Below are 24,446 nucleotides of genomic sequence, written 5' to 3' on the forward strand. Positions count from 1 at the left end.
ACTGGGTGCTCACCTCTTGATAAGCAGAGTGGGGTGGAAACAATTCACTTGTTTGATTGATGGACTATGGAACCTGATGGAAAGCATCTTGGTTAGTGACTGTCCCTGATGAGGGAGAAGTATAGACACATATCCATACCTGTTATACATTTATTTGTGCATTTATATAACTATACCCTGGCCAAGTGGTTATTCTTGTCAACTCCATATATACCTATTTGAGGATAGTTAATTACACTAGCAGTCATTGGCTTATTTCTGGAGTCCGTATGTATGCCAAAGATTTTTTCCAGGGAAATGGAGAGCACCTAGCATTTGTTGGGCCATTAGTATCTCCTAAAAATTAACTCCCCTATTTCTACTTGATAATCTTCATAGGATAGAGTATGGAAATAACCACATGTATTATGGATGGATGATGCAAAAAAGTTATTAAGACCCCTGCCTGATTTCTCAAGGAAGCATTTCTCAGCTACATGTGTTCCTCACTTGTAACCCACAGTCATCCAGGTCATTACCTTCTATGATACAGATGACCCATAGGAATGGCAGTGACGTAAAGGGTACAATTAATTTATAGGTTTATTTTACTGAGAACTTCTATGTAGCCAAGAAGCTGAGCCTGTTTTCCAGACTGAAAGGAAGGGAATATGTTGATAGGGTGCTACTGGTTAACCCACGTGTGTGTGTGTTTACCTTTGAGCCTAGTGTACCATTAGTGTGTGCTTCTAATGTTTAGTTGTGTATCTGTGTAAGATAGAACCATTCTGACTTCTCCAAGGAGCAATTGTTTATTCTTTGTGAAAGAAGAGAGGAGGAGCAGCCAAGGTCTAAGTTCCGGAAGACCGGAGGGTGTGGATTCTTAAAGATCTGACAAGCTGTCCGGATCTCTGAGGCTGCCACACAAACCTTCCTGAGTTGTCTCTGACTCTTGTCTTCCAGATGCTTTGTTCTGTACAAGCTGCCCAACCTGAAATTTCTGGATGCCCAGAAAGTAACCAGACAAGAACGAGAGGAGGCGTTGGTCAGAGGAGCCTTCATGAAGGTGGTGAAGCCCAAGGTGAGCTGCCTACTCGCTGTTCTTCACAAGGGATTTACATCTCATGGCAGTGCTTACACCCCAGGGCGTGGAGAATGTCCTCCGAGTGTTTAGAATGCAGTTGGGATCTCACATGAAGAATCCCTCCATGGATACATTGTTAGCCAAACTTGAAATAGGATTAGGTGTAAATTGGATCTTCCTGTTTTACCAATAAAGCAGCACTATACATAGCCCAATGGTGAAGTTCTGTAGGGGACTGCAGGTCTCCTTCTTGAAGATATTCACTAAGTGGGGCCTCTGCAGGTTTGCAGCTGAGAAAGGAGAAAAAGGAAAGCACTGGGCATGAGTGGGCTTCTGGGGTAGGTGGGATTCTTCCAGTACTTCAGAGGGGGCCTTTCTTGTTTGCTCCCAAAGGGAAGCTGGGGAAGAGTGATTTTCTTCCATCACAGGCAAGGGCTCCACAGCTCTCTGAGATATCGTTAGTGTGGAAGGCGATGTTTTCTGACAATGTGTCCCTAGGCTGGCATGTGCCCCCAACGTGTATCTCTCCAGAGCTGATTAGAATGGTGTTTACTGACCTCTCCTTTACCAGCTGAGTCTGTAAGTGAATTTGGTGTCATCCTAATGGCAGCTCTGATGAGGCAGTGGAGATTTGGCTTGGGGTCTTGGATTCAGACACAAGGAGAGTTTTTAACGACATGAATGACTGTCTCTTTGGGAGGAGTTGGGAGTCCTTCAGTGAAGCCAGAGGCTGGGGAATGGACTCAATGACCCCTGATGACCTCCTTGGAGAACCTTCTGCCTTGAAGCTCTGTGGAGCTGTGTGTGACCTCCCATGAGATTGCAGCTTGTGTGTTGAAAACGCTGGCACTGATATCCTAGAAGTCTAGTTTATCCTCAGCTATTGACTTGCAGCACTCTGCACATGCATTGGAAGTGATTAAAGGGGGGAAAGAAAAAACAAAAACAAAACAGAACAATGAAACATCTTCCATCAAGTTGCTCTGCTGGCAGCAGACCTCAGGCCACTTTCTTTCCCTGAATCCATGAGGTGCAACTTATTTTCCATTATGCTGAATAAAATTGCTAGCAGTTGTGGAAATATATGATATGGAGTGTATATTACTGGCAGATAAATGTATTGTTACCTCTTTCAGCATGTGGGAAATTAATTGAGTGATTCATTTCATAGCTATTAAAGTGTTAACAGTGCTCCCTATCGAGGCACAGGTTTGATGTATTGCACACGACTGCCTGTAGTTGTTCTAGCTTTTGTAATTTTTTCAAATGAAATAATTTATTTCTTGGCCTTCTTTTTGTTTGTTTTTGGTGAAAACAGTTCAGAGATAGCCAGCATGACCAAACCAAGCAAAAGTACAACAAATGAACTCTATAATATCCTGGGTTATTATAAATAACCTGTCCACCCTACATATCTCATCTTCTTGTATACATCTGTATACATGTGTATACCTGTGTGCAGAGTAGATCAGTATTTCTCCTGTGATCATTGGCTTTGATGTTGTCACACAAAATCTGAAGGGGTAACAAATGTAGTATCCTCCATATCTGGATGGGGCACTCAATGCATGCCCCCCCCCATTCTTCTAAGGTTCTTGGTGCATAGATCTACAAGTTTTCACATCATCCTCTAAAGTAGAAGGAAGGGGTCATTGGCTCGCTTTATGGGTGAGGGAACTCAGGGCTGGAGAAGTTAACTGGGCTGCCCCAGGTCACCTGGCTAGTAATTATGGAGCTGGAGGTTTACCTTGTGTCTGACAACTGGGTCCACACTCTTTTCTCTCTGCTTTCTCACCCCTGGAGCAGTGAGCTAAATATTTACCCTGTGGATCTCCTAAGGTCTAAATGAAGAAAACAGGTAAGAGCAGGGCTGTTCTGTTGAGTAGAGGTGGGGGGAATTGAAATCCTTCCTTGCTTTTGAAAGCATCTGAGACTGGCTCCTTAAAATCCAGCATTAGCTATTTCTGAGTCATTAGCAACATCAGCAGAAATGCCCTTCTGAGTTCCCAATTAGTTTCTAATCAATTCTAGAATTAGTTCATGTTTATATGATTGACTCCAATATCCTTACTAACTGTATTAAGCTTTAAAAAGCCTGTTAAGAGTGTAAATTAGTTCAACCATTGTGGAAAGCAGTATGGCAATTCCTCAGAGAGCTAAAAACAGAACTACCATTTGACCTAGCAATCCCATTACTGGGTATATACTCAAAGGAATATAAATCATTCTATCATAAAGACACATACGTGTGGATATTCACAGCAGCACTATTCACAATAGCAAAGATATGGAATCAACTTAAATGCCCATCAGTGACAGATCGGATAAAGAAAATGTGATACGTATACACTATAGAATACTATGCAGCCATAAAAAAGAATGAGATTATATCTTTTATGGGGACATGGATGGAGCTGGAGGCCATTATTCTTAGCAAACTAATGCAGGAACAGAAAAACAAATACCACATATTCTCACTTACAGGTGGGAGCTAAATGATGAGAACTCATGAACACAAAGAAGGGAACGAGAGACATGGAGGCCTATTTGAGGGTGAAGGTTGGAAGGAGGGAGAGGAGCAGAAAAAAAAGCTATTGGGTACTAGGCTTGGTACCTGGGTATGAAATAATCTCTACAACAAACCCCCATGACACAAGTTTACCTGTATAACCAACCTGCATATTTACCCTCAAAACTAAAACAAAAGTTTAAAAAAAGACCTGTTTATTATTTGAGGAGAGAGACATAGTGCTCTTACAAAGTATGGTGATTTGGTTCTTGTTCTGTAGTCACACGATTTCCAAACCAAAGAGGACTTAGAAATCACCTAGTCTGTGCTCTCATTTCATGGATGAGGGAGCTGGGAGAGGGTGCAGTTTCCTGAGGCTCCATGGAATTGGGACCAGAACCCCTGGGGGTCTGGGCTTCCGGTTAAGTGTTCAATTTATGCCATGATTCTTCAAGTGCTCAGGACGATTCTTCTGTGTTCTTGGTTTCATATCGAACTGGATGCCTACATTGAATGGCAGGCAGTTAGTTCCCTTTTGTCTGTTATTTTCAGAGATAGGCAGTGGTACTTTTCTCGTAGAAAGAGGCCAGATGAGCTCCTGGCTGAATTAATAAATTGGCGTTAAAAAGGCTGGTTCTCACCTGTTCACAGTGTGTATAGACATATGTTTGTTCCCATGCAGGTGTGTATACCCGTTTCCGTCTCTGTGTATATATACATATGCATGTTCTGAGAGGTACGTGTACACCAGAGTCAGCTTCTAAGAGACGAGCGATTTCCTTTCCATGTGTTGCTGCCGCTGTGCTGAGCACATTCAGGGAAAACCTATTTTTCTTGATGGAATCAGAATCTCAAGCTGGCTTCTGTCCTTTCCAGGGCAGCCAAGGCGTGTTGTGCTTATTCAGCAGAATGCTCTGATGGATGATCAAGGGGGCTGTGATTTGGGGAGCTATTTTCATTTTATTCCTGACATAAAGAATTTGGGAGAATGGAAAGTGCCTCTCCAATCACAGCCCTTGCCTTGGAGGTAGGGAACGGGCAGTCTGGGTGCTGTCAGCTGACGCAAATGCAGAACCATGCAGGAGATAATAAAGGCCTGATGTTGCAGAGGTCTGATTGGGTACCTGGCAGGCGCTGGCGTTTCAGTGCAAGTCCTTGCTCCCTTTCTCCCATGATGACACATTTCTTCTCCGTGGCTGCCTTTTCGCTTTTGTTGTTTCAAAGCTGCCTTCTGTCTGAGCTCTGATTGTTGTAGAGAAAGATGCTGTCATTCATTAGGAAGTGATAGCTGATGCTACAATGGATGCTTCCAGACTTCCTCTGTGTGTGTGTGTGTGTGTGTGTGTGTGTGTGTGTGTTATTAGTTGATGGACCCGCAACAGCTAGGCTTTGTCATTTCCCAAAATTCAAATATATATATATAACTTTATCAAATATTGGCCATTGAATCATGCCATTGTTAATACAGAGAACACCACACTGGACACACAGAAGGTTCAGGTCCCCAGAGAAAGAGCCTTCTAGTAACCAGAATGTTAAGCCCCTCACTGCACTGGGAAACATAGATCAAAGGGGTGCAGAGGCCTCTCCAGGAGGACGCTTGTGGTGGGCATGCCAGCCCTGCACATCAGAGAGACAGCTCAAAAATCCAACAGTCAGAATTGCTTAATTATGTCCTGACTTTGTAATTATTCATCCCTGTTCTGGCAAAGAGCATAGCTGTCATTGCTTTGACATAATTATTTAAAGCTGAGCCCTCTTGTTTACGGGCACGTATATAAAGTTGGCTACCAACTGTTTAATCTTCAGAACCTTAAAGGAGCCTGGGGAGGGCAACTGTGGGGGCAGCTGAGAACCACAGCCAACATTAGAAAGTGTTTTGATGCTTCTGTTTTGCTTGCATTAATGTCCATCCTCTTATAGGCCAGATGTGGTAATAACCATGTCTGTGAGTAGTGAGGTGTCCTTGAAAACATGTCACTTGTTTCTTTGTGTGGGCACAGTGTGTTCAAACATATGTTGTTTCCCATGCAGGTGTGTATACCCGCTTCAGTCTCTGTGTGTGTGTACATATGCATGTTCTGGAAGGTATGCATACACCAGAGTCAGCTTCTAAGTGGTGAGCGATTTCCTTTCCTGATTTTTCCACCTGATTTTGCCATGATGTGTAGTTTATGTATTTGTGTACTTTGTTGTAGCTTGTATATTTGTGTGTGTGCCTACATTTGGATACTTGGGAGGGTGGGGTATTGTGTATGTGTGTGTGTGCGTGTGTGTGTGTGTGTGTGTGTGTGTGATACAGAGAAGAAAGGAGAGGGAGGGAGATGCCCTGTGTTGAAGAAATAAACTTTGTAGTACATACATTTCCAAAAGTCTGTCTTATTCTTTCCCCCTAAACTGAAAATTGGAAACTATTTGGGTCTGAGAATCACTTGCTCCCACGAATACCCTACACAGTCCTGCCCTTGACACTTGGAGTTAGGTCCTCACTCCCCCGATACCTTTAGTTTCTTCCATCTGTGTCTGTGTTTGTGGGTTTCCATGCAAAAGGCCATCTAGGATGAAGATAGGGAATGATTCACAAGGAAACTGGCTTCTCGTTGGGATAAGGAAGCTGCTCACCCCTGGGGTGCCAGCTCCATGAGGGCAGGAACCTTGTGTTTTGTTTTATTTTCTGTATCTCTAGTACCTAATCAATAGCAGAGGCTCAGTCAATACTCATCAAAGGAGTGAACCATGAACAGCAGAGCATATTGGAAGATCCATCATGAAAAAGTTGTATACGTTCTAATTACTTCATTCAACATGGTTACCTGAAAAGGCAGGAAAAAAACCATTATCTTTAGACAGTGTGTTAATGCCACTTGTACAGTGGCAGAAAAGACAGATTCTGGGCTTCATATTTGTTTTTCCAAAGGATTTTCCCAGGATTACTTCTGATGGGAAAACCTACCACTACCACAATCACCATGCCTTGGCTTTTCCACTGGGTAGTATTTCAGGAGGAGGCAAGGGTGTGATCTGAAGCTGTGTGCTCCCCATCACTCGGGGTGGTGCTGGAGTCCTCCTTCTCTCTGAACCCGCCTGCTCATATTAGGGCTTTTACGAAGTAAGTAGCTCTTCTCATGAAACATGTTTGGGTACCCACAAGTGTGTGTGTAGTTACAATGAAATTTTCCCTGTCTTCGCTGCTATTGTATTTTTTGTCTATACCTAAAGGAGCACTACCTAGTTGCTTCTTTGCTGCACTTAATTGTTTTTATGCCTAGTCTAGCACTTTACTAAGTGCTATCATATTCTAAACTACTCTGCATATGTCTTTGATATCTTCTGTTACTCCTACGTAGCCCAATTGCAAATGCTTAAAAGGGTATCAGAAACTACTTCTAGGTTTATTACAATTACTGTTCTTTATAATCAACATTTTCAAGAATATATATTTTATATAAAGACAGGACATGCCTGTAAATAAACATTGTAAATCACAAGTACATTCAGTTCAACAGGCCATCAGCCAATATATTTTGAAAGTTCTCTACAGTGACAAACATTCAAAAAATAATTTAAAATATTGGTTGTTTTTCTGGATATTTCCAACTACCTGGATGTGCTCTTGTTTTTATGATTTCTTTTTTCTGTTTTCACGCAGATGTTTCTTGTCTAGAGACACATTCAGATTCTATTTTCAGCTGCTTTTTAGTAAATTTTGAAGAGAGGAAAATTTTTAATTAACTTTTTTTTTTTTTAAGGAAATGCTTAGATGATGTGTTCAAAAACAACTCTGGGAGCCAAACATTTGCAGTTTGTTTGTTTTTTCAATCTTATTCCTGATTTCACAGTTTGCACGTTCATTTGAGGGAGAATCACTTAAAGATTTTGTATTTCTCCATTTTTAGCATCATGGCATCCTATGTCTCAAGTAAATGCTTTTGGAGTATTACTCTTTGGAGGCGTCCTCTGTAGCTTTGCATTTGGGTAGCAACCCTCTGAAATAAAAAAATAGAGCACTGTAGGAAAGCCATGTCTCTTTTGTGGTGGTGAAACCCTATGGTTGGAGAACCAAAATCCACAATAGAAAGAAGGAAGGTGGTTCAGCCTCTTAGGGGCATTCCCAGGAGTCCTAGGGGCCTTGCCAGGTGCTGAGCACATAGTAGAGACTACTGTCGATGAAGCCCAGTGCCTGGGGGCTGTTGCTGTGTCCCTGATGGGGCCTTTGGCTTGCCCAGCACCCCAACAGCCCAGTTTCACCCTCTTCTTCTTTCTAGCCTCCCACATGCTCACTGCTGTCCAAAGATGCTTGGACAGATGTATCAAGAGGATCACGGAAGTAAGTAGCATTTTTTAAGTGTTGGGGATAAGATTAATAACCCTAGGATACTTTGTCCTGCCTCTGCAACCCAGCAACTGGGAGAAGTGTGGTAGATTACATTGTTGGTCTAAAACCGTTCCTTTCTCTCTGCCCTTGCCGTCGCTCCCCATGTAAGGAAGGAATACACTTCCCCATTCCATTGACTTTGGCCTTGGCCATGTGACTCCTTGGCCAATGGGATGCGAGTGGAAGTGACAGCATGACAATTCTGGGCCAAGGCCTTACGCAGCACCATGTGTTTTCACTCACTGCTCGCACACGTCTGCCATTTGCTATGAAAACAACATGAGAGACACATTGACCAGACCTGAACCTGACCTGAGGCCTGCAAACATCCCAGCCAACCACAGACCTCTGCATGAGAAAGAAATGCTTGTAATAAGCCACTAAGATTTTGAGCAGTAGTGTGCTGCAGAAACCTGACTAATACCTAGGCAGGCCATCCCATCCACGCACCCTACCTCTGCTGCATCTCTGGCCGTTGAACCAAGATCTTAACTGGGACACAACTTGGAGTTTTGTGAGGTTAGTGGCAGTCGTTGGTGCCACAGCACCAACTACTGTAGGGTTTCTGGGTACTTAACTAATTAGGATAGCAAGGCCAGTCTACAAAGGTCGACTGGCTGCCTAGTGGTACATTATTAGATGCACAGAAACTTCCCTGATGTGTGAGTTAGAAGAACATGCAATAAGTAGTCACTGTCTACTAGCTATTGTACCAGCTGCTTAACAATGTTGTCTCTCTTTTTTTCCCTAACCTTGAATCTACAAATGAGGAAACTGACGATCAGAGAAATTATATCCATTACCTAAAATTACAGAGCAAGGTGGAACCAGGTCCTTTTTTTTTCCCCCAGGTCTTCCTAGGCTCCAAAGCTCATGTTCTTTCCCATGTAAGCCTTAAATTACTTCAGGGAAAAAAGTCAAATTCAAAGCTTGTGCTCTTCCCACTGTATCCCTTACATTTCATTTGTGATGGAAAGCAGGGGTAAAAGAGCAGGAAGATCAGGAGATAGAAGGTAGCAAGAGACAACCTTGTAATTTCTGATTTTGACCCTGTGATGACTCCCCACAACCTATTTTGGCGAAATGCATGGGCTAGGCAAAGAACTGCAGGAGCCAGGCTGTGGAGGGATCTCTGAGTTAGGTCAGGTTTGCAATTTCCCCTGAGGGTAAGGAGAAACCTTGGCAGAGTTTGAAGTGGAAAAAAAGTCTAGGCAGGCTTGTGTTTGCATCCCTGGGCATCTGGGAGAGGGAGCCTTAGAGCTCTGTGCAGAGCAGGTGCTTTGTTGATTTAGAAATCTGTGCAATAGCAGGCACTGGTTTGAGGCTGCCACAGTGTTCCCAGCACCCAGGCCAGTGGTCAGGCAGCTACAGGGGTTAGAGAGCTGTGTCTAAAGAAGCTCTGGGATGGCAGAGATGGATCCATGTAAGAGTGAGTAACTCTGATGCTGGGACAACTGATGGCTGTCAGAGACCCACTAGTGACTCCCCCTTATAAGGAGTTCACAACATTTCCAAAATGTTCTCTGACATGTTCTTACCTCAAAGCCCCTGTCCCTTGTGGTATTCATTGTCTCATTTTAAGGAGTAAATTTAAGGCTTCTTAACTGGGCCATAAAAAGTTCTCATTCGCATGATCACTGGCAATGATTGAGATGGAGCCTTAGTAGCTGGTTATGTCTGTAATCTGCACATTACCAGCTTGACATTTTCTTGATCCACTTTGGAAAAGGATTTTTGGCATTTTGTTTTTGCACTGTAGATTCTTTTTATCTTTTTCTTTTTTTTGAGATGGGGTCTCGCTCTGTCACCCAGGCTGGAGTGCAGTGGCCATTCTCCCGCCTCAGCCTCCCGAGTAGCTGGGACTACAGGCGCCCACCACCACACCTGGCTAATTTGTTTTTGTATTTTTAGTAGAGACGTGGTTTCACCGTGTTAGCCTGGATGGTCTCCATCTCCTGACCTCATGATCCGCCCATCTCGGACTCCCAAAGTGCTGGGATTACAGGCGTGAGCCGCTGTGCCTGGCCTATCATTATTTTTAAAAATTAAGTTTGAAAGGAAAGAGAGGAAGGAAAAGGAGAGGACAATAAAGATGCTTTCTTAAGAAACCAGGTTCTGGAGAGTAAAGCTAGGGTTCTGATTTAAAGTTATCCACATTTAAAACCAACATTGCCTGAGGTTCTATGCACAGCTACAGGGCAGGGCTGGCTGCTGTTCTTCAGCTGTGGGTGCATGGGTGAGCTTGACAAATCCTTCATGTGCTTTTCTCCATCCTCCAACCCATCCCTCCCAATTCTTTGCTTTGAACTTGGTGATTCTAGCCTAGTGATGAAGAAGAATGAGTTGGAAATACAGGGACAACTTGTCTAGGAACAGGGAAAAAAGGCCAGTGACAGATATGTGAGTGAAAGGAGGATCATGATAGCCTTGGCATCCCTTCCCTTCCACTGAACCGGGGCCTCGCTGTCTTTCCTGAACTCCGCAGCTTAATAGAGCTCTGTCTTTCTCAGAAAGTCCCTTCTTTGCCCATGGAAACATCAGACTTTAGGATTCTAGGGACTGAACCCTCAGGCCATTATGTATCCTTGAAGGCAGGGAAACCTGCAAGATGGGGGCAGGCAGAGGCCAACCACACAGATGCCAGGCCGCTAGAGAAACATCACAAAGATTGTTCTGAAGCTGCCTTCGGTGACATATGCAAGTATTTGCAATTCCATGGCTAAGGAAGAAGGAGAAAACAAGGATGGCGTGGTCCCATTTTCTACTCTGGAGTTCTGGCTATTTCCAAACCGCCTGCTACTATAGGTAATAGCAGACAAGAAGAGCAAATTGTAAGAAGAAAATATAAAAGAAAACTCACGTAAACTCAGTGATGAAAGGAATGTTTCTGATACTTAACATTTACCTGATCTTTTTGTTGTTCCCAAAAGCAAAGTTGTAGACAGGATAAAGTAATAAGATAACCTTAGGGCAGCAGTCCCCAACCTTTTTGGCACCAGGATTAGTTTTGTGGAAGACAATTATTTCACAGACTGAGGGTGGAGAGGGAGAATGATTTCTGGATGAAACTGCTCCACCTCAGATCATCAGGCATTAGATTCTCATAAAGAGCCTACAACCTAGATCCCTCATATGCACAGTTCACAATAGTGTTGGAGCTCCTATGAGAATCTAATGCCACCACTCATCTGACAGGAGGCAGAGCCCAGGCAGTAAAGCTCGCTCACTGGCCGCTCACCCTCCTGCTGTGTGGCCTGGTTCCTAACAGATCACAGACCAGTACATGTCTGTAGCCTGGGGATTGGGGTTGGAGACCCCTGCCTTAGGGTGTCCAACCTGAACAGAGTTAAAAGGCTTCACAAAGTTTGGAAGAAAAATGTGATGTTTGTCTGAATGTGGCTGATACATACTTTTCAGGGTACCCTTTAGAGGAGCGTTAAACAGGTATGCCCAGGCAAGTACCAGCATGCAGTAGCACGCAAGTAATGGCACTCCCTTCCGCCACCCTGCAGACTCAGTGAGGGGCCAGATGCTCACAAGAGACGGGCTTCTCATTTCAAAAGAAATTATCTCTGCCCTTTACCCCAAATGGTCCTTTGAGAAGCAGAGAGAGCATCATTCTTTCCTGTTTCCCCAAAGAGCCTGTTTCTCCTCACCAACACCGCCAGAACATCCGAGTTCCCAGACAGCTGTTGGATCTGGCTTGAGAGTTTGTTACAACCCTCTGGGAGGTGTGTTTTTGCCTAGAAGTTGTTTTGCCCACCTGTGGTCACCATAGCTTCCTTCTGCGGCCCGTGTACACACTCAAGATTCCAAATGCATCTTTTATTTGTCACTCTGACCAGCAGAAGTCGCATTTCACAAGCATGATAGGGAAGGCCTGCCCTTGGGGTTGCCGAAGGCTAGTGCTACAATTAGCCCTTCTATTTGCTTTTCTGCTCCTTACAGTAGAGTGTCTTAGATGAACAGACAGGGCACCATCAATAACGCACAGATGCTCTGTAATTGGGACTTCCTTTGATGTTAATTTAGCTAAGTTCAATGCCATTGTCAGTGATAGCAATTACGTGCAGCCTTTTCACCAAGGACATGTTAGGATAATTTTATTTTTCATGTGCATTTTAAAATGTGGCAGTAAATTTTTAGCTACATTACCTGAATTAGAACTCATTATTTCTTTTAACAGTGAACTAGTACTCTCTGTCTAGGCTCGAAAGCTGTCTTTTTTTTTTTTTTTTTCTTTTTTGAAGTGGGGGATTTTTAGTGGGGTTTCTACTTTATGAAGCTTTTACCTTTTGAGTGAAATTTAGAAGTGAGTCATCTCTTCTTTTTTTGTTGTTGTTGAGCATTTTGAATTGTCACAAAGGCTATCTGGCTCGGTGACCTGTCCCATAGTTTATTGGACCCATTTTTATTCACTCCTCTCCCACTCCCCAGCCTTTACTTTGTTCTCAACAGAATTTAAGGAGTTGCCTCCAGCTGATTTTGTGGGAAGGTTTAAAATCTGAATTTATTGTAGCTGTTAAGTTCCATGGAAAACCTGCGATTCTTAATTTGTTCATGAGCTGTTGTTGGATTTGCTGCTCCATTTGGGGACTGGGCCCACTCCAAGTTTCAGGGTAATGTTTAGGTTTGGATTAAAGGCTGGACTTCTACGTTCTGTTATTAGTTTTTCTATTAAAACAGGGAAGGTAATGCCTTTCAAGTCTGTTGGGGGATTAAATGAGATAATCTGTGGCAGGAGCTAATGCAGGCTCTGGTCTAAAGCATCAAGAGCAGCTAGTGTTCTTAGTCATGTAATTTCAACTTACAAGGACTCTTTGTGGCACTGCTGTGTCAGCAAGTTGTGTGGGTGAATGTAAGGAAGGTAATTTTGGCTTGAGATTGGCGAGGGGTGGGGACCTTTAGTCAGCTTGGGATACCATAACAAAATGCCATCGACTAGATGGCTTAAACAACAGAAATTCATTTTCTTGCAGTGCTGGAGTCTAGAAGTTCACAGTCAGGGTGCCAGCATGGTTGGGTTCAGGTGTGGACTGTCTTCCTGGCTTGTAGATGGCCACCTTCTCACTGCACCCTCCACTCATGGTGGAGAAAGTAAAGAAAGAGAAGGACATCTCTCTCTCTTTTGATGAAACCAAAGTTCTATTGGATTAGGGTCTCATTCAACCTTAATTACCGCCTAAAGATTTTGTCTCCAGGTACAGTCCCATTGCTGGTTAGAGCTTGGACATGTGAATTTGGGGGTACACATTCAATCCATAGCAGAGGGCATTGCCCGTCTATTTCTGGTGGCTTAACTGAGTTTTCTGGAATTTATTCTTCAATGAAATACTTCTACTGCTCTTATGAGACATCTACTTCCTAGTGAGAGTAAAACACCTGAAAGAAAAGAATGTGAGAGGGGAAAGAAGGCCTCATGTTCATCCTGGGGAGGTCCAGGCTCCTGAGCTTGGGCATCTCCTCAGCCACCGCACGAGACCCTTTTGTTCTTGTGAGAATGGTAGAGGGAAGCAGTAGGGCAGGTGGAGACACGGGAGGAGTAAGCATGGCGTGGGGGACAGGAGGCTCCTTGCCACTGATGGAGCCAGGAGCATGAAGGTGCAGCTGCCCTCTGGACAGCTGTGGAGCAGAGAGGTCTCCACACGGGACCAATGTGGGAAAGGATGCCTGGTGCAGAAGTGAGCCCTTAAGCTCTTTCATTTGAGTGACCTCACACTCAACTCTCTTAATCCTCCTCTAATTCCCTTGGTGAATCTGGAAATCAAGGCTGATGTTTAGATCCTAGAATTTGTCATTGGAATCAGGCCCCCTGCCCCCCGAGCGAAATGAAAAAAAAATGGAGAGTGAAATTTGGGAGCTTGTTACACATGTCCAAAGAATATTATCCCATCATCAGAAGGGTTTTGAAACCCAAGGTTGAGATATTGGCACTTTAGACAATTAGAAAACAGCCAAGTGCTGTATTATGAAGCTGAAAAAAGAATCTGTTCAGTTTAATGCTAAAAAAAAAAAAAACAAAAAAAAAACAAAAAAAAAACCCCAGAAAGAGAGGTTCTAATTTCTGTACTCATTCTAATTTTTAGTCATAGGATATTTGGGAGAAGATTAGATTACAAATTATTTTTTTTCTTCTTTGTGTTCAGAAAAGCCTCAATACCGACTTGCAGCCTCTACACTTTTATACCCCAGAGGCCTAAGCTGAAAATATGAATTGTGTTTGCTTAGGTAAAAATGAACAGGGCGAGTAAACAGAATAAAGAATGAAAAGCTTTTCCTTCTTTGCTTTCCCTCCCCTCTTCCTTTGCACATTATATGACTAAATGTGCAACTTTGTTCACATAACTGCTACAAACAGTTCACTGTGTAGGCCAAACGTTCTCTAATGCAGTAAAATTAAGAAATAATATGCTTTGAAAGTGATTTATGAGTGTGGTTAAACTGCCAGATTTACAAAGAAATAGTTCAGATCTTGGGAAGCCTCAGGAGTCACGTCAAAAATGAATTTGACCATGATTTAAACTGCTACTTTTCTTACATGACATTTAATATGTGTACTTTGGAGGCCCATATGTCTTTAATAAAATAGCATTAAGTTTTAAATATGATATGAATGCAGCCAGTTTCTAAATTCATAACCTTTTCCACAACTCCAAATGCTAACCAATAAGGGAGTCATACACGCAATAAAACATAAACCTTAGAAAATAGCTTTTTATTAAAATGGTTAGACAGTTGGCAGCTGGGTTGCAATGTAATAAATACTTACAGCATTGTGGGTTTATCAGACGTTGTTTACCCTGCAAGCAACTGGGACCAGACAACTAATTATAGCCCCTGCACAAGAGCAGTTCAAGCTGAGTCCCCCTGAGTGTGTCGAAGAGGCAGGATAGTTTGTGTTGAGGGCCCTGGACAGGGAGTCCAGAGATTTGGGCTGTAATCCCTCTCTACCACTTAAAGGGGTGTGACCTTCTCCAGTCTGAGTCACAGAGATAATAATGCCTGGCTGGCAGTTCTGCAGTGATGATAGATAAGAAACATCTGACACCAGTGCTTGGCACATAGTAGGTGCTCAGTAAAGAGAAACAATTCTTTTTAAAAATAGCCTTTAATAAAAAAAGTATTTTAGGCTAGTCCTTCACGTCCTTCTAGCAGTGATGTTTTATGATGACTCTAGATTGGCCCCAAGAAAAGTTTAACCACTTAGCCAGAGATCAGTGTAAACATCATGAAAAATGAATATGGAGCTCCCTGTCTCTCTCACCTCTTGAAGGCACAAGCATGGGAGAATGACAGAAGGACATATTTGGTTCAGGGGGAATGGGAGTGTCCTGGTGGCCACTGCCACTTTGCTGTCCCCAGAGATGAAAGGGAGGTGTGCAATGCTGTCCCTTCTTGCCTTTGGGTTTCCCATTCATAGTGAAGGTGGCTTATCTTTGTAAGCTGCTCTTTATCACAGCCTAAGGTCTTTGAGTACTTCTGCTGCTGCCGTGTGTGAATGCATCCACAGACCTTTCCGTGGAGTAGTCTTGAAGTAGGCCTTCCAGTCTCCATGTTTCCAGATGCATAGGAACAGCTGGCGTTTCCAGCATCGCAGATGAAACAGCCAGTCTGGCAGTGGTCTGATTGTATTTTTCCATGCAACCAAATCTTACCACCCTCCACAAAGCTCCTTGGCAGGGAATTCCTGAATTCCCTAAAAGGGAAGTTGTACATTATATTTGAGCCTAGATTTCGAATCTCAGGGCATAGATATATGTGTGGTAATCAAAGATGAAAAGACCAAGGAACCACTTCATTTTGTTTTGGTTTGGTTTTATATTTTTTAACAATGTTATGGTTTCATTAAGAGAAATTAACAAAGAAAATCATTCAACTCTATTCCCTATATGTGACTCTATGACACATATAGGGAATATGTATGTTCCCTTCCAAAACGTATCCTTTTCTAAATGTGTTTAGAAATCCTTTTTTAAATGTGTTCTTGATATGTTTAATGTTTTACTTTTTACTTAAAATTTTTATTACTTATTTTGTATTCCTCAAAATATTCTTTCTATGGACTGTATAATTCTCTATCAAGTTGATTTAAGTACTATCAGTTACCAAACCATTTTCCCACCGTTCCTGGATTTTAACCTTATGTATAAAATACTGCTAGTTGTGTGTGTGTGTGTGTGTGTGTGTGTGTGTGTGTGTGTGTGTTTCCTTTAAATTACCTCCTTGGGATAATTTTTCGTGGCTGGGCTTATTGGGTCACAAGGTGTGGGCACACAAGTGGTTTTAGGCTCTGCCTAAGGATTCCAGGGTGCCATTTTTCAAGTTGGCAGCCTATCCTGGCTAAGTCATTGCACCTACCCAGGCTAGAGGGAATGTAGCTCAAAAGGAACACTTAACATTTCCAAGACCTTTTTTGGAAATGAGTTTCCTAGAGTCTCATTGGTGGGTAGGGTTCTAGAAGCAAGGCTTAGATTCTGTACAAAGCATGTATTGACCTGCTAAGTTGTAGTCCTAGGGAATTACAGGTTCCCTAGAGCATCCCGAAAATTATTAGCGGCACGCCGTCCTGATCAGTGTGAATGTGCCTTTAGACTGTTAGCCAAATCTTTGCATAATACTGATCATTCTACCTATAAAAGCACAAATATGTGATTGTTCTCAACAGCCAATTTAATGCAGCTTTGGGGAGGAAAAAAAGAGAAAAGAAGATTACAAGCTGGCTGATCTTGCTTTTATTTCTCTTAAATCTATCCACACTTCTCAGGGGTTATACTTGTTTAAAGATTGTATGCAACTGTGCAGTCTGTGTGATTTGGAAAGCAAATCAAACTAAATATGAAGTTTTCAGCATGTGCTGTTTTTAAAGGATTTCATGCATTTATTCCAAATATACTTTTCTTCCCAAGTAGCACTAAACCTATAATCTTTTTCTTGTTACATTTGTTTTTTGGGGGGTGGGAGGCCGAGAGGGTGACTTAGCTTTGGAGTGGAAGGTTCCTATTAACATCTACCTCCTTCTTATGCAGCATTATTCACAGCAGAGCTATTAAGGCTAATTATTTTCAGGTTTCTATCAAAGGAGGATATTCGAGCTGACAAAAAAATGCATTTATTGGGAAGAAAAATGGCCTGTTTAAATAAGAAAGGGACCATTATCATCTACAGCTTCCATCCCCCTCCCAGTTATTACCCTAAATAGGGAGGAGGAACCAGAGACCCATGGGAGACTGTAAGTCAGAGGCAGTTCTGGGGGACTATGCTCACTAAAATGCCTGGAACCCCAAGAAGGGAAGTAGATTTTCCTGTCATGTCTGCAGCCCACCTGAATTGTTCACTGACTTTGGAGCTGGTGTCAGCCTGTCATTTTTTTTTTCCCTCCTAGGTGAAATTCATTGACCCTTGATGTGTTATGGAAAGAATATTGGTTGAGGAGCTACATGTATTAGTCAGGGGAAACTAACTGCTGTAACAAACAGTCCCAGATCCTGGTGGTTTAGTCAGTCTCCATTCACTGATAACTCCTTGATGGAGAGGGAGGAATATCCAAGGACCTAAGCTTCTTCCATGCAGTGGCTCTGCATTTTTCTTGGGCCTTGAGTCCTTCCTGAGTTCAGCCCATGGATGGAGCAAGCATGAGAACATGGAGGATTGAGCAGGAAGATTCACAGTCTGGGTTTTTGGGTGGCACACATCACTTCTAGCCCATTGGCCAAAACTCAGGCATGTGAACGAACATTCATAACTGCAAAAGAGCCTGGGAAATGCGGACATTGTGCACTGACCTGTGTCCCCCCCCAAACTCATATGTTGATGCCCTCACCTCAGATTGTGACTGCATTTGGAAGTAGCTGGCCTTTAAAGAGGTAACTGAGTTAAAACGAGACGGTTAAGGTGGGCCTTAATCCATCTGGCTGTTGCCCTTATAAGAAGAGGAGATTAGGACATGCAAAGAGACATCGGGGTGCCTATGCGCAGAGAGATGACCATGTAAAGAGGCAGCAAGAGAGTTGCCCTGTACAAGTCAAGGAGAGAGGTCTCAGGAGAAACCAGCCCTGCAGGCACCTTGACCTTGTACTTCCAGCCTCCAGAATTATAAGAAAAGAAAGGTCTATTATTTAAGCCACCTGATCAATGATATTTTGTATTTCAGCCCTGGAAAACTAATACAGCAGCTCAAATGAGTGCTTCAAAACACAAGTCAGTGTATTTAGTGAACACTGAGTCAGCATCTACCATACTGAGCATTTGTGTTTTAGCCCCACTGCAACAGTTGGCTACTCTGAATCCTTGGGCAAGTCTAGTTCGTCTTCTAGGGCTCAGATTGCTCATCTGTAAAGTGGGTGCGTGGTGCAGATGAACTCTGAGGGTCTCCCTGTGGTTTTGTGACCTGGATGGTGCACAGTCCCTCAGCTGGCATCTTGGTCAGGTAGGGATCCAGTATCTGGCCCACTGTCATGATACACTGAAGGACCCAGATTTTAGGGTTCAACCTGGATTCAAATCCCCACTGTCCCATTGGCTATGGGATTTTGAGTAAATGAGTGCCTGCCTTAGTTACCTCATCTTTAAAATGAGGTTAATAAAAATAGCTACCTGAAAGTGTTGCTGGATTAAGGGATTAAAGGAAATAATGAATATACTATAAAGCACTTATTCCAGGGCTTCATGCCCAATAAAGACTTAACTTTGGGCCAGGTGTGGTGGCTCATCCCTGTAATGCCAGCACTTTGGGAGGCCGAGGCAGGCAGATCACAAGGTCAGGATATCGAGACCATCCTGGCTAACACCATGAAACCCCGTCTGTACTAAAAATACAAAAAACTAGCCGGGCATGATGGCGGGTGCCTGTAGTCCCAGCTACTTGGGAGGCTGAGGCAGGAGAATGGCGTGAACCTGGGAGGTGGAGCTTACAGTGAGCCAAGATCACACCACTGCACTCCAACCTGGGCGACAGAGCGAGACTCTGTCTCAAAAAAAAGACTTAACAATTTTGTATCTCCTCCTCTCTCTCTTTCTTTTTTTTTCCTTTTTGCCTCTTTATTTTTTTGCATATTTTGTAGTTATTTTCATGTAAGCGTCCTGAATGTGAAGATAGAGAGTGGGAAGCATTGTCACTCACATGATATCATTTTATCCTCATGAGAGGATAAGACAGATGAGGTGGTGCCTTATTTTACAAATAAGGAGCACTAAGACGGAGGAGTTGTGGGATTCACTGACAGTTCCAGAGAAAAGTGAAAGTGAGATTCAAACCTGGGCCTCCTCTTGGCCCAGTGCTGTGTTGTTACATGATCTCTAACCTGGCCATTCTGGGGATTTCACGGCTCAGGAGGAGATGACATGATTCAGGAAAGGAGAGCCAGAGTCATCAACCAACACCAGGTCCCTGTCCATAAAGTTCCCTCAGGAAGCACAAAATGGAAATGGCAGCTCTTTCAAGGGCCGGGCAGACAACAAACAAATATGTTGCATTTACAGCCAGGAATAGAAAGAAAATTGTTAGCCTCCAAAGGTTCCTCAATCCACCTGATGAAGATGATGTTGACTTGACCTAGTTTGGGACTAGGGTTTACGTTTCTTTGTGCTCCATGTTACCTGGACTTCTCCACACTTCTGGGAGTCAGGGACATGGTCTTGAAATAATGTTTGTCCTGTATGTCTAGCTTGCCACAGCTCTCATCTTCAAAACAGCAGTTCTTGGTTTTATATACATGGCAGAAGATGCCTCAGAGCCAGGAGTTCCCACCCCAAATCATAGGCTGAGGATGCAGGACCAGGACCAGGGAGGAAGAGAGGAAGATGACATATTCATATCCTGGTTCTGTTGACCCTGCTTGAGCCTCAGAGCCAGGCACCATCCTCCTACTTAGAGGTGATAGCGACCAGACTCTCTTTTAAGAGAAAAAGTATATTTTGCTTCACTTTTATTCAAAACAAGCTTTCTAGAGGGCTGAAATTTTGAGATGCACTAGAGACAGCTGGAGATCTTCAAGCTATAGGAAAATGGCAATGAATTCAGCCTTTCTGCTATCTCTCTCCTGTAGGGCAGGTTATCTGTCTTTGTCATAGCTAATGGCAATTTATGCTATCCATGACCACTGGGAAGGAAAAATATTCATATTTTTAAAGTGAACTGAGACAGATCACTTCTCTATCAGGGACATGATCATGCTAGAAGGAAGGAAGTAGAGTTTCCAGGGTCATAGTTTCTCAGTGTTTTCTGGGAGGTCACCATTTATTTATGATCTCATCATTTGAGTTTCAAAATTAGGATGAATTCTACTGGAGCCTTAAAAAGTAATTTGAAGTGATGAGGGCAGAAGAATCTGCTCAAGATCCTGTGCTTTTCAGGAAATAGGGTACTTTTTAACTTTGCCAAGCAGCAACGACATTATCACCCAGAGGTTTAGCTGGAAAGTGACATAGATGAAGCCTCAAGACTGGGGCATTTTCAGGCCATCTATGAAAATGAAATATCCCAAGCCCATGATTAGTATTTTCAAGCTATGAAAGAAGATGGTTTAGCTCATTTCTCAGGCCATACCCTCTGGTATACTTGGCCTGGATATATTCAACTTGTATTCTCATTCCTACCCCTAACTGCAATGTTAACTCTTTTTTTTTTTTGGAGACGGAGTCTCGCTCTGTCGCCCAGGCTGGAGTACAGTGGCACGATCTCGGCTCACTGCAAGCTCTGCCTCCCGGGTTCATGCCATTCTCCTGCCTCAGCCTTCCAAGTAGCTGAGACTACAGATGCCCGCCACCAGGATGGCTAACTTTTTATATTTTTAGTAGAGACGGGGTTTCACCATGTTAGCCAGGATGGTCTCGATCTCCTGATCTCATGATCCGCCCGTCTCAGCCTCCCAAAGTGCTGGGATTACAGGCAAGAGCCACCGCACCCAGCCAATGTTAACTCTTGAACACTTGTTCACACAGGTGACCTTCAGCTATTTAAGCACAGACATTCCATAATGGAAAGGGAACACCAGAAATTCCCAACTTTTGAGAAAATTATTGGGCCTGTTATTCTTGGAAGGAGGAAAACCAAGATGAGGTGATTTAGGATATTTATCAAGAAGATGAGGGAATTAATACATGGAGGCATCTCCCTCTCTTTGCATTCCACCAAACAGCTTAAAAGGAATTTCAGGGCCGGGTGCGGTGGCTCATGCCTATAATCCCAGCACTTCGGGAGGCTGAGATGGGCAGATCACAAGGTCAGGAGATGGAGACCATCCTGGCTAACACGGTGAAACCCCGTCTCTACTAAAAATACAAAAAAATTAGCCGAGTATGGTGGTGGGCACCTGTAGTCCCAGCTACTTGGAAGGCTGAGGCAGAAGAATGCTGTGAACCCAGGAGGCGGAGCTTACAGTGAGCTGAGATAGTGCCATGCACTCCAGCCTGGGCGACAGAGTGAGATTCTGTCTCAAAGAAAAACAAAATGGGATTTCAGGTGATTCTTTTTGGAAGGTCTTCCTTCTCACCCATTGGCTAGTTTCTACCCGTTTAACACCAAGCCTCAGTTTTTCCATTCTTCTTCCCACTCATTCATCCATCTTATATTTACTTTGTATATCAGGGTCCTTGGAAGGATTTGGGTAGAAAAGAAACTAAAATAGCCTTAGCCTTCACAGGGAGCACTTTCTAGGGAAGATGGACTCAAGTCTTTCCTCTGTCTCACTACGCTGACCTCTTCTATAGTTGCTTGGGTGCCTACAAATTTTTTCTCCTTTGTATGCGTGATGAAGTCTACAGATGTTATAGACTGAATATTTTAAATAATTTGACCTTTGTGCCTTATAGTACTCTTATTCCCTTTTTATTATCACATTCTATTAGAATTGAATGAACAGAATTCTTCAAAGGGTTTTTTAGATTGCCATTTGATCTGACTGTGGAGGGAAGAACGATAGAGAGTTGGATGTGCAGTTTTGCACACTTCTGGGTGGATGGGCAGGATGCATGTCATCTGCCTCCCTCCAGGCTGACCACATGGGCTCCTCAGAGAAAACACAGCCCAGCCAGGAGGAGTGGGGAGTGGGTCTCTTCAGATGTATGGAAGTCCTTGTGTGAAAAGCCCTATGTGGCTTTCAACAATAAAGTCCCATTGAGTTGGAGGCAGTTTAGAAAAAGGGTTGGAGGCCCAAATTAGATGGATACCAGAAGACCAAAATCCCATTAGAAAAAGAAAGTCCTTACATCAAAATATTTAAACCAAAGGGAAAGGCCTGAGAAGTATGGAAAGCAAACAAGAAAATAAGCAAAAGTAATGAAATTATTTCCTCCCAGGATATCAGTGGCTAGACCATGACTCTTGTCTAGAATCATCTGGTAATGATGGAGATGGATTTTTTGTTCTTAAAAAGAATGCTCTGGATAAGTCATTTTGTGTCAGCTTTTATAACAGTTAGGAGTAAGGGAAGAGACCTGCCTTCATCTTGTCAGTCTCTTTAGGTGGGTTGGTCCTTACCTGCCAGGAATTTTGTGAACTTCATAGCACAGAGCCTTCTGTCTGGGGCATCTGTGGTAATTTGCTGCCAGCTCTGAATTTTGTTTTGTGATTTCTGGGCTAATTTCCCACTATTCTTCAGTATATTTTTCAATTTAACTGGATCAGTGTATGTCTCAAGTTCTTTTTCCTCCTCCTCCTCCCTTCCCTTCAAAATAGATATGCCTTCATTATTGTTCGCCCAATCTCTTCACTCACTCATCTATCTTCTAGGGAATATACATCCTACCTTCTTTCTCTCATCAATCCTTCAATGCCCAACACATATTCTGTACTCTATGAAGCCCCCTCTCAGAATTCCCAGATCCCAGAGCTTTCCTTTAACTACATCTTTAAACCATATTATATTTTCCAATATTTGAATGTATCCATCTTGCTTTCCCAAGTAGGAGGGCAAGGAATGTATCTCATCTACCTCCGTTATACCCCATGGGGCCAAACTTAGGGATGGTCCTACACTATCCCTTAGTATTTAGCATCTTCTACTACGTTGAGCTATACTGAGACAGTCACCTTCTTCCCCATGGCCAAATACCAGGGAAGACCCAATGCACCAGCACTCAATTCTCTCACCAAGTGTTATTCTGAAAATATCTGTATGAGACAGTGGCCAGACTTGGACCAGAGGGAAATTCTGCAATTCTGCAGTTTATTTGGATGCTTGCTAGAGGTCACACCACAAGGCCACTGTCCACATATCAGCTTTGTCTCAGGAGCTGACTCATGTTTTTTATATAAATCATACTGAGTTGCCCATTATAAACACCTTGTAACATTCAAAAGGCTTTATGGCTGTTATTAGCTACTGCAGTTGTGATTTACTAGCTAATTCAGGCTGATGTGTGGATGAGTGTGCCCAGGGCACCATTTGTCCCATCTACATAAGTCAGAGAGTAGAATAGGCTGTGTATTCAAAAGCAAATGTCTCTTCGACAGCCTGTGGCATGTCAGGGCTTGCTTATATTTTGAGTTAGCAAGTCAGCAATCTCTCCTCTAAGGGTGGGCTGTGTCTTCACTCCATGACACCTCCATCCAAGAGCCCTTAGTGGGAAGCACGGCTGTAACAGCCAGTTTGTGTTCAGCGCTTTCACTAAAGACTTCCTTATTGCAGGCAGAGAAGAAAATAAAGTTGTGAGAGAAATATCTGGAATGGCCCTTGTGACACCTTTATGTTTCCCAGTGCATTCAGCATCAGATTTTGTATTGGCTTCTAGTTAGTAGTAGTCACACTTATCACTTGTTCTTTTTTCCAATAAAAGTATCTGGCAGGAGGCAGTGACTCATGCCTGTAATCCCAGCACTTTGGGAGGCCAAGGTGGGAGGATTGTTTGAGCCCAGGAATTCAAGAAAAGCCTGGGCAACATGGCAAAATCCCATCTACAAAAAATACAAAAATTAGTCGGGCATAGTGGTGCACACCCATAGTCCCAGCTGCTCAGGAGGCTGAGCCTGGGGAGGTGGAGGCTGCAGTGAGCCGTGATCACACCACTGCACTCCAACTTGGATGATAGAGTGAGGCTCCATCTCAAAAATAAATAAAAAAGTATCACTATTGGATTTCTTATGGTGTGTACATTTATATAAAATCAGATATAGCCACAGATTTTGTTTAGGATGATATATGTTTTATGTAACTTTTTTTTTTTTTAATGTTTTAGGTTTTTGCTTTCTTTTAATCCTACTAATTGCCTAAGATGAGATGAAAGAAAATACACCTATACTAGTGGTATTCTGCTCTTCTGGATCTGAAAACAGGGACTAAACTGAGTAAAACTTATAAAGTAGTTTGTAGTTTATTTGACAGGGAAAAAAATTACAGAAACACACATGTATATAAAATGTATGTGTGTACACACATACATGCTTACCAGATGAACACATTATATGTTTATATATTTACTGTATAGCTATATATGCATGTTACATAATACATATATTAAACACTATCCCTTACTTTGTTGTATAGATTTCTGCTTTGATTGGC

At 42.9% G+C, this 24,446-nt stretch overlaps 1 protein-coding gene across 1 annotated transcript in view; it reads left to right on the forward strand.

The window, feature by feature from the left end:
• LRMDA (leucine rich melanocyte differentiation associated) overlaps positions 1-24,446 on the forward strand; it is a 1,136,435-nt gene that overhangs the window by 626,503 nt on the left and 485,486 nt on the right. Inside the window, exon 5 of the mRNA XM_071068790.1 lies at positions 943-1,060. Coding sequence (XP_070924891.1) covers positions 943-1,060 — 118 coding nt within the window. The remainder of the gene's footprint in view (positions 1-942; positions 1,061-24,446) is intronic.

Source organism: Macaca nemestrina, chromosome 9, assembly GCF_043159975.1.
Source record: "Macaca nemestrina isolate mMacNem1 chromosome 9, mMacNem.hap1, whole genome shotgun sequence".
NCBI lineage: Eukaryota > Metazoa > Chordata > Mammalia > Primates > Cercopithecidae > Macaca > Macaca nemestrina.